At 36.1% G+C, this 9,471-nt stretch overlaps 1 protein-coding gene across 2 annotated transcripts; it reads right to left on the reverse strand.

Annotated features, from left to right (window-relative positions):
• Positions 1–1,766: 1,766 nt before the first annotated feature.
• LOC112000779 (OVARIAN TUMOR DOMAIN-containing deubiquitinating enzyme 6) lies at positions 1,767–8,932 on the reverse strand. Of its 2 annotated transcripts, XM_065773041.1 has the most exons (10): positions 8,524–8,932; positions 8,073–8,116; positions 7,033–7,974; positions 6,439–6,600; positions 4,482–4,559; positions 3,923–4,001; positions 3,678–3,823; positions 3,323–3,388; positions 3,049–3,223; positions 1,767–2,355 (listed from the first exon to the last, which is right to left on the reverse strand). In XM_065773041.1, exons 3-10 carry the CDS (start codon positions 7,735–7,737, stop codon positions 2,147–2,149), a joined length of 1,620 nt encoding a protein of 539 aa, XP_065629113.1. In that variant the 5' UTR covers positions 7,738–7,974; positions 8,073–8,116; positions 8,524–8,932; the 3' UTR covers positions 1,767–2,146. The 2 variants fall into 2 exon arrangements, with proteins under 2 accessions (XP_065629113.1, XP_065629112.1); XM_065773040.1 differs by having other exon boundaries at positions 7,033–8,116.
• Positions 8,933–9,471: the final 539 nt, after the last annotated feature.

Consider the following 9,471-nt stretch of genomic DNA (forward strand, 5'->3'; position numbering starts at 1 on the left):
GTCACAGGCTTCGAAAGGAAAAACTGACAATCGACCTGCATGGGATCGGGTTAGCAAGTTCGGAACCCGCGTCCGACCGCCAGAGTCGTCGGATCGGGTGGCGGCGGGTCGGACACGGGCGGGTGGGGCGGGTTGAACAGGTCTCCGGGTCTGTTAGACACCCCTAGTGTCCGCATTGTATTATGTCTAGCGCACAGATGCACTGGATACAAGCTGTGTCCAAACCAATTAATATATCCATAAGTAATTTATTTTCTATTCATAAAATATGATCTCTTTCTTAATTTACAATAATAATCACTTTAATTATCTTCGTAGTTTTGAGAAGAACATTGCCATAATTCAATGTTCAAGTTGTATTAAATATTCAGCTCTTTGGAGTAATAGCTATAAACCTCATTTATTTGTTGAACAAATAATAAATGATATCTGATTGATACAAAATTTATCATGAGTGTTAAACATATAGAGAATATATAATTCAAATGTAAAATTTTCAAAATATTGTTTCAATAAAAAGTTATCAGACAATGTAACTTTATTTAAAGTTATACCGCGTGTAACTTAATCTTGATTTAATAAAATTTACTTTAAACCCTATAATTTAAGGGTAGTACAAAATTAAATACCATAAAGTTTCAAAAATTATAATATAAACCCTATAGATAAAATTGATGCAAGTATATTACCTAAAAGACGTTTGAAGTCGCAAGACTGGGATAAAAATATGGACTTTTACAGCTCTTCTTTCTCAATAAAACACAATCACACTTCTATGGTTTTTACAACTTTCTCTATCAATCAAAACACATTTATGGGTTTTCAACACTACAAAATTTTCTGATGGAATTAAAGGGATCAAAAATTTACTCGCTTTTCTTTTCTTTTCTTCCCATTGAATATGTGATTTATTTTTCAATCAAAATTTATAAAAAACAAAATGATTACTATTTACCATTTAAGATCCAAATTGAATGAGTCTTTTCTTTTCTTTCCATTGAATAAGTGATTTAATTTTCAATCAAAGTTTATAAAAAACAAAATGATTACCATTTACAATCTAAGATCCAAATTGAATCAGGGGTACTACGGAGTAGATATTGATTAATTTTGTTAATTACAATTTGTTGCAATTGCATAATATCTATACTATCTTTAGTTTTTCTTTGAGTTTTATTATGTCAAAATTAACACCTTTTTTTTTTTGAGAATCTCAAAATTAACACATTAATCCCCACATATGTATTATATCCTCCCAACCAACTTATTAATTTAGACATTATGGTAAGGTGAATATTACAAAAGAATCTTCAAATTAGGATGTAGTATCTACCATTTGATTATATACATATCTAACAAACTAATTAGGACATGAAATTAGAGTGTAATTTAAAACTACTATTATAATTGACCCCATAATTTTAGTGGATTAACTAGACTTAACAACCCCCCTTTTTAGCTAAACCTTAGGATTTTAAATTTCAGAATTATTATATAATTGTCCTAAAATATATTAAAAGATAAATAAAACAAACCTTCTTTTAAAGAAACAACATTCCTTGAATCATTTTGACCAGACTACAGAAAACCGAGTGGTAAAAGTATCACTTCAACTGAAATACAGAAAGGAGATTTTTGTAATTTAGCTTATGTTTTAACTAACTGGTCATCACACAAGAAGCTTCTTTCCTCAAAATTCTAGTGCGTCTGGTGTAACTTATTTTTCATTAGTTTATTTTGTGTAGAACAATTAGAAACGAATGATGTTATAAAAACCATACTCGAAGCCTTCAAGGTGATCAATCATTAAATCAACCTAATCTAACATATTTTACCTATCAATAGGCCAGCATTACTATTACAGAGATCTTACCATTGTGGCCCTGACTGTTGCTATCACCACACTACTAGTCTAAGACATTTTAATTTCAGAGGGCTTATTCAAACTAATGACTTAAATTGCATATAGGAGTTTACTTCTATATAAGTATTACACTAGTAGATACATTTTATTTGACTAAATTTAGATGACATTAATAAAGCTCACAGGCCTCTTGTTTATAGAAATGGTTTTATTAAACCAATGCTACGATTTTCGGCATGATGAAGTCAAATACACATGCAGCCCATGTCTTGGTTTGGAAACTCATTCAGTTGCCTTTCCTTTGCGTCTGCCGCTGCTGCCAGTTTCTAACAAGTAACAGACCATAGAATCAACATCCTCCCCAAATAAGCTATAGGCCTCAATCATCTGCAGATAACTGAACCCCATTGACAGAACTGTCTGCATGCTGTTGCTAAGGACAGAATTCTGCACACCACGCTCTCTTCCACATTCCACCTTGGTCTCACTGCCTGACAAGCCAATTATTCACAAGGCACACCACTTCAGTTAGAAAGGCAGTTTAACACTGAAATTGTGTGAGATAAATATTATGTTTTCCGATGTTCTGTACAACCAAAAAATTACTAATCAATAAAAACATTTTCATAACCGACCTCCCTCACCTCACACTCCTCCATGCCACTACAATCACCTCCCTCACCCTTCTTTGTGCTGTCGCCACCACCTCCTCTCTCTTCACAGTCGCCACCACCGCCTCTTTTCCTCCTCCCATCACCTAACTGCTATAGGCCAATACCAACACCTCCTCCCCTCCCACTCCTACCACCACCTCTCTCCTCTTGCACCACTACCACAACTAGCACTGCCTACCAACTTTTTGTGGGTTTCTTGGTTTTAACTTATGGCCTATTTGGATTGAGAAGAGAAAGAGAGGAGAAGGGGGGATTGGCTAGAAATTAGGCTAATTTCCAGCCAACTCTACTTTACTCCCCCTCAATCCAAATGGACCATTAGAGATTTCTAGTGAAATTAAACACTCAAATTATCCTCAAGGCCTAAAGCAAACAATAGAAAACAAACCATTTTCCCCAAAGTTATGTTGATACATTTGGACTCCATATTGTCCCAATGCTGTTAACAAGTCATAGAATTTATATACTTATTGGAAGTGAAGTCCATCTGGTATAGATAGATATACTCACTAGCTCCAGAAGATGATGGCTCAGCACCAGAAGTAGAAGATTCTCTGCAGCCAAGTTGCTGCTTGTATAAGTCATCTGCAAGATACTCGGCCCGAGAGGCTTCCATCACCATGCGTTCAATTTCCTTCTCGGTGAGCTCAAGGTCGGAGTAAAATCGACCCTCAGCTAGAAGTGCCTGTCAATAGAAAAGTTGGGAAGCAATTAAGATTATGTTGTTAGCATACTGTTGTTGAACATTCTAGTAGATCATAATGCTAATGATCAAGAAACTTACATTATCAATCTGTTGGTCCTGTTGAGCTTTAATTGCAGCCTTGACTTGATCCTTATCAACATTTCTCTGCAGAAACAACCACAAACATACTGCCATATATAAGTCAACCAATCAAGAAACAACATTGCTTGCACAAGTATCCCTTCTTTGAGTTCTCCAGCTGTTCCGCTAATTATTAGTAATTACCAACTAAATGATGCTCTCTCTCTCTCTCTCTCTCTCTCTCTCTCTCTCTCTCTATTTATTTGTTCATTCAAAAAATAAAATTCTGAATGTCATCAGCATATAGTAACACGTAAGATAAGAAAAAATAAAGTTATATTAGACAAATGCAGTGCCTAGCACATAGACTCACCCCATGAAGACAGCTGAATCCAAGTCCTGCACCAATGGTCAAACGGCGTGGGTCAACAAGAGAGTTGTAATGATTCCCATGATGATAACTTAGCCGAATGGGTGGTGTGTCCGTGTTATAGCTTCCATGAAAGATGTTGATAGGTTCTGCATTTAAGTTAAGTCAGCAAAAATGTTAGAACAATGTATATGGCAAAAGTTCACAGGAGAATGTCAGTATCATTAATCATATTAACAGAGCATCACCTGTGCTATAGGAATAAATATGGATTGGCCGATTATACATTTCAGATAAGGATTGGATCTCCACATTGTTTCCATAGACCTGCCACCAATGATAAAAAGAGTATAAAGATTCACATTGTCATTGGAAAAGACAAGAAATTGACCTGGACCACAACTAGGCCATGATGGTTAGTGGACCATCATAACTAACGATTTAAAATAAGGACCGAGTCACTGCCATGTAACATTTTAGAAACAGAAATTAACTGCTAAAAGATAAATAATCTTACAAACTCGACCTTGTCATCTTGAGTGCATTATTAATTATAAAAAATGGTCACATGCTTGTTGATGATATGCTATACACCACCCCTCCAAGATTCATTACATCATGATATATAATGACAATGAGATTCACCCAAACCAAAAGCAGAACAGAATAAGAGATAATACAGACTCAAGGTGCACGAGAACAATGGGATGGTCACATGTGATGAGGAAACCTTATAAATGTTGAAAAATTGTGCTCTAAAACTGACATATCAAAAAAATAAACTACTTAAATTGCAAGAGTACATACCTTGTCTCTTCTCTTCCGCTTACAATAAGATGTAAAACCTTCTGTTATAAATTGAGAAAAGTGATCTCTTTCCCGCTCCTGAATAAAGTAAAAGCTGGTAAGTATTACCCCATGCTTCGCATTAAAAAGTATCTACAGAAGTCAGAAACTCCAATTCCCCAGGTAGTAACACTCATGCACCTAAAATATCTGTAATTAACAATAAGCCCCAATTCCCCCCCTGCCCCCCTCCCTCTTTCAGTCTTTCTTTTTTATTTCCTTCTATAAAAAGGCAGCTGCGGTAATTGAAGCACCTGAAATAAACTTGCATGACATGTGCCAATTTTAACCAACCCACAATTGAACAAATCTTTATTCCTTCCTAAGAACCACAATATGATCCTAAACATTGTCTGACTAATATGAATGTTGCAACGTACAAGTACTTACATAATTTTCTCAGCAGATATAGACAAGAAGAATCCAAAAATAAATTTTAAATAACCCTACTTTCACATAACACCAACGAAATTTTTTTCTACAACCTAGGCTGAATTCCATAATTTGGTCATAATTATGATTTTAAAACACACAGTAGAAGCAACACCATTGGTTGCCTATCCATGGGTGGGGAGGTAACTACAAACCAGGTGGAAATTAATGAGCAATAGTACTTTCTCATAACACCAATGAACTTTGTGCTTTTATCCAAAAGTTCCATGAACTTTGAGATGAATTGCATTTAATTTTTCGGGAAAAGTGAGGTTTATGTTAAAAATTGAACTTCTACTTTAGGAAAGTATTAGTTATTCAGAGAAAGCACATCAGTTATCAAGAGGTGAAAGAAGTAATATCCCAAGAAAGATATCCAGTAGTTCAGCACATGCAAGGGCTATTTTTGTGGTTTTACATACTGGACCACTCAAACAGTCAAAAAAGTGAGGTTTAAAGATTAGAGGCCCAACCAAGGTTGGACCATCACATCAAATTAATGATATTGAACTTATAAAGAAATAAAGTATATCTGTTATAGGTTCATTGATGACTCAATTTAGACCAAAGATTTGTAGCTCAAATGACATCTCACTCCAAAAGAAAAGGGTGGAGGGTAAGGTTGTGGGTTCAAAACCTGCTAAGTGCATGCGTAAACTTACCAATAGTAGAATAATGACCCAACTTAAGTAAATATAAATAAATAAAAGAAAAAAAAGAAAAAAAGATAATCTTGTTGACTTTTCTCCTATAAGCCAATAGAATTTAATTAATTGCTTGAATAAAATGGACACGATTATATGTTATTACTACTTTTTAAATTTAAATACCATAATTGTCCACACAAAAATCATTACAACTAATACACATCTCAACATACAATTCATTACCCAAAAAATTATTTGTTTTACATTCCCAACATTCAAAATCTCTTACCTACATTCCCAACATGCTATCTTACTTGATATCTTTACTCTTTTTTGGTGCACCAAAGATAACATACTCTACTCTTTTTCTCCTTTTAAAAAATAAAAATAAAAATTTAATTCCCTAATTTTTTTTCCTCCACTTTCAGGACACATAAATTATTGTAACTCACCAACAGCAAATTGCAATGCAGGACGAGATGCCCACTTACATAATATATGACAGTCAACCAATCAAAATTTGATAAATTATCTACAAGTAACACATGCAACACCAATTACTAATGAAAAGTGGTCAGCTTAGGGAACAATGCTATTTTATCCAATGTTTACTTACAAAGTTTGATCAAGTATTCTCCCAATAAAGACTTTTTTTTCAACTTTATTCTTTTAAGATATTTCAAATTCTTTTCATTATATGTAAAGCACATAATTACGTTAACAACTTCAATTGGTATCTAATAAATTACCATGTAGCTAACACATAGTTATTACAATTAGACCTTCAGCAGTGCATAAACATGTTAACAAGAAGAAAATGCACATAAGAATTATCTTACCATATAGTCGATGCACATTTGTCTGATCAAATCATACAATTCTGAGTCCCCATAAACCTGATCTGCTACAGCACGGAAGAGACAATTTCCATCCTCCAGCATTCTCTTGACTTCAAACCCTTTTGCTCTTCTAATATCAATCTCAAATTGCCGTTCTCTTTCCTGAAAAAAGATGCATATGGAAATTTACAATACTGTGTCTGATTAAGCCAAAAATCAAAACATCAAAGTTAGGGTTACAACTTCAACACAGAATATGCAACCTGCTAGGCTTTGCATTAAGTCACGGCAATAAACATAAACGAAACAAAACAAAAACAAAATTAGCACTAACAAGTTCCCTAGGCAAGATAGAAGGATACAACTAAATAAAATGTAGAGGTAGCAAAGATTTTGGCAATAAAACAGTGAAAAGTTCAACGTTCTACACAGAATTGGGGTGGCTTGTGTAATTCAAAATAGTTACAAACTTCAACATTGTAAATAAGGTGGGGGCTGGCAAATTTATTACTTGAATTTAAATTGTTCAAACCACAAGAGAAAAGACATGCAACACTTGTTTACTTGGCAGTAAATATAAAACCTTCAACTTACGTTATCATCATAGGATGAAACATAGCAAGGATTCTGCTCATCAGAGCTATTGTACCCCTCGCTTTCACCATGAGACCTGGGAGAACTAGGCCGTGACCCAGTGGGTGAAGTCCTTGTTGAAACAACAGGCCAGGCAACTGCTCTTCTAGAAGATCCAATCCGCATTGCATTTGAATTTCCTGGTACACATCTCCTAGAAGTCGAGTTTCCCGATGAAGGTTTTGGAGGTGGGACAGGCGGAGGGGGTGGATGCGAACTACCACAAACTGTCACTGAAGAATCACCACTTGAACCCTCCGTTTCAACTGCAAGCCTCTCTGAAATTCTCAGCCCTCCCATCCCTTTCATCAACTCTCCTAAACCCATACTTTCATCACTGCCAGCTTTCTCACTATCTGCACTTTCATCACTCAGCCCCTCATTCTGATCATTACAAAAGCTTTCCCTTTCCACCGAAAGATCATCACTTTTCGCTGACTTATTGTCACTAGTCCCACAAAACTCCAAGATCTCCTCCACCACAACTTGTTCTTGCACCTCATCCATAATTTCCTCATCTTTCACAGGAGAAGGAGCAGGCTGAGGCTGCGGCTCTGGCCGAGCCGAAGAAGAGCCAGGGAAGGAAGCATTGGAATTCCTATTCGGGTTTGAAGAAGAACCAGCATTCGAAGCAGAACCACCTCGCTGAACCAAAATCCGAGTCATTTTATATATTCGAATTCACGTATAAATTCTTTATCTGTCCTGACCCTTCCTGAACACTCTCACACACAAGCAAGCACACACCCCAAAAGCCCCCAAAAGCTTTTAGAGACTTGAGAACCAAGTCATGGGTTTATCACGCGTTCTAGCTTTGGGCGTGGTGACGCCAATCCCACGGCTGAATGACTTATTCTTCCAGCCAAGTGTCCTGCTGTGCTCCTCGCCAATGCCAAACGATCTCTGCATTCCCCTGACAATTCTCATGAGACCCAGACCAGACCCTCCTACTACTTTAAACTTACAACAATTTTTAACCCTCTTAAGTAGTCGAATTTTACCGGATTATCCACCACAAAGATTGGCCCTCAAACACAAGCTCTAGCTGCAAATTCACACCACACATTTCCAATAACCAAAAAAAAAAAGAAAAAAAAGAAGAGAAATAAATCAAGAAACACAAAAAAAAACACACAAATTTAATAGCTTTCTCTAACAAATCCCTAACAAAATTAAAAATTGGCTACCAAGAATATGAGAATGTTCACTATAGTGTAGCTAATTCCACTATTTTACTTAATTTTAAAGCGAATTTTCCATTCTAATAGGAACATAAACAAGAAAGACACAAAATTGAAAGCTTTTTTTTGGTCTAATCAAATGAAAGATCAAGAGCCAAGAAAGGCGATCAAAGATCAAATAGACGAAAGCGAGAGCAAAAAGTGTAAACAGAATTAGAAGATGATCGTGGAAACCCTAGAGTTGACTCAGGATCGAGTTAGGACGACTCACCTGGTAGAGAGAGAGACAGAGAGAGATGAAAAAACCTCGAAGACAACAAAGACCGATGATGATGATGGTGTAAAGATCTGCAAAAGAAAAGCCGCGAAACGTTTCGTGTGAATTGGGAAGAAGAAACGGATTTTTTGATTTGGGGAAAAATCTTTGTTAGGGTTTTTGAAAAGGGAAAGGAAAGCACCGAATAGTGGTTTTAAGAGAGAAGAGAGAAAAATAAATAAATAGAGAGGGAGAAAACTTAAGGGCAAAGGAGAGTATTTTAGAGAGAGAGAGAGACGCGTTTTAATGGTGGGTGGAGGAGAGAGAGAGAGGAGGGGCAGGTGGTGACGTGGAATTCAGCAGCGACGGTCCGTAGAGGAGGGGGTACACGTGGCGTAAACAGGACGGTTAGTGGCACGTGTGATTTGCACGTGTGGGAGGAGGGGTGGAGGGGTTTTCCAGGTAAAAAGGAAAAGGTGTACAAGTGGTAGTAAAGAAGAAGTTGGAGGAAGTGGTGAATAATAGTGATGTCTATGTGATTATGTGATTGGATGGGCGTGCGTGTGAACTAGTCACTACTTGCTTTTTTTTTTTGTCAGTCTCTACTCTCTCCCGCTCTATACTTCACTCAACTAGCTCACTTTTTTCTTATGTTATTTTCCTGGATGATATAAGAGTAATGTTAGGGATAAACAAAAATGTACAATTTTGTATTATAATTTATCATGTGGTGAGTTGTAAGTAGTAGAAGTGTGTCTCCATATAGCCCATCATCACACATTCACCAATTAAAACTTGCTGCGTGCAAATTGTTGTACAAAATTATGCATTTTTATGTGTTTATAGCATTTTTCATAATATAATAGGCTTTGGGATCTCATCTTATCACTCCCCTCTCTTGGGAAAAATATAACTTGTTTTGGATATATGTATCTTATTTTTCAAAGTAGGTGGTCCCACTAT

Source organism: Quercus suber, unplaced genomic scaffold (assembly GCF_002906115.3).
Source record: "Quercus suber isolate HL8 unplaced genomic scaffold, Cork oak 2.0 scaffold_68, whole genome shotgun sequence".
NCBI lineage: Eukaryota > Viridiplantae > Streptophyta > Magnoliopsida > Fagales > Fagaceae > Quercus > Quercus suber.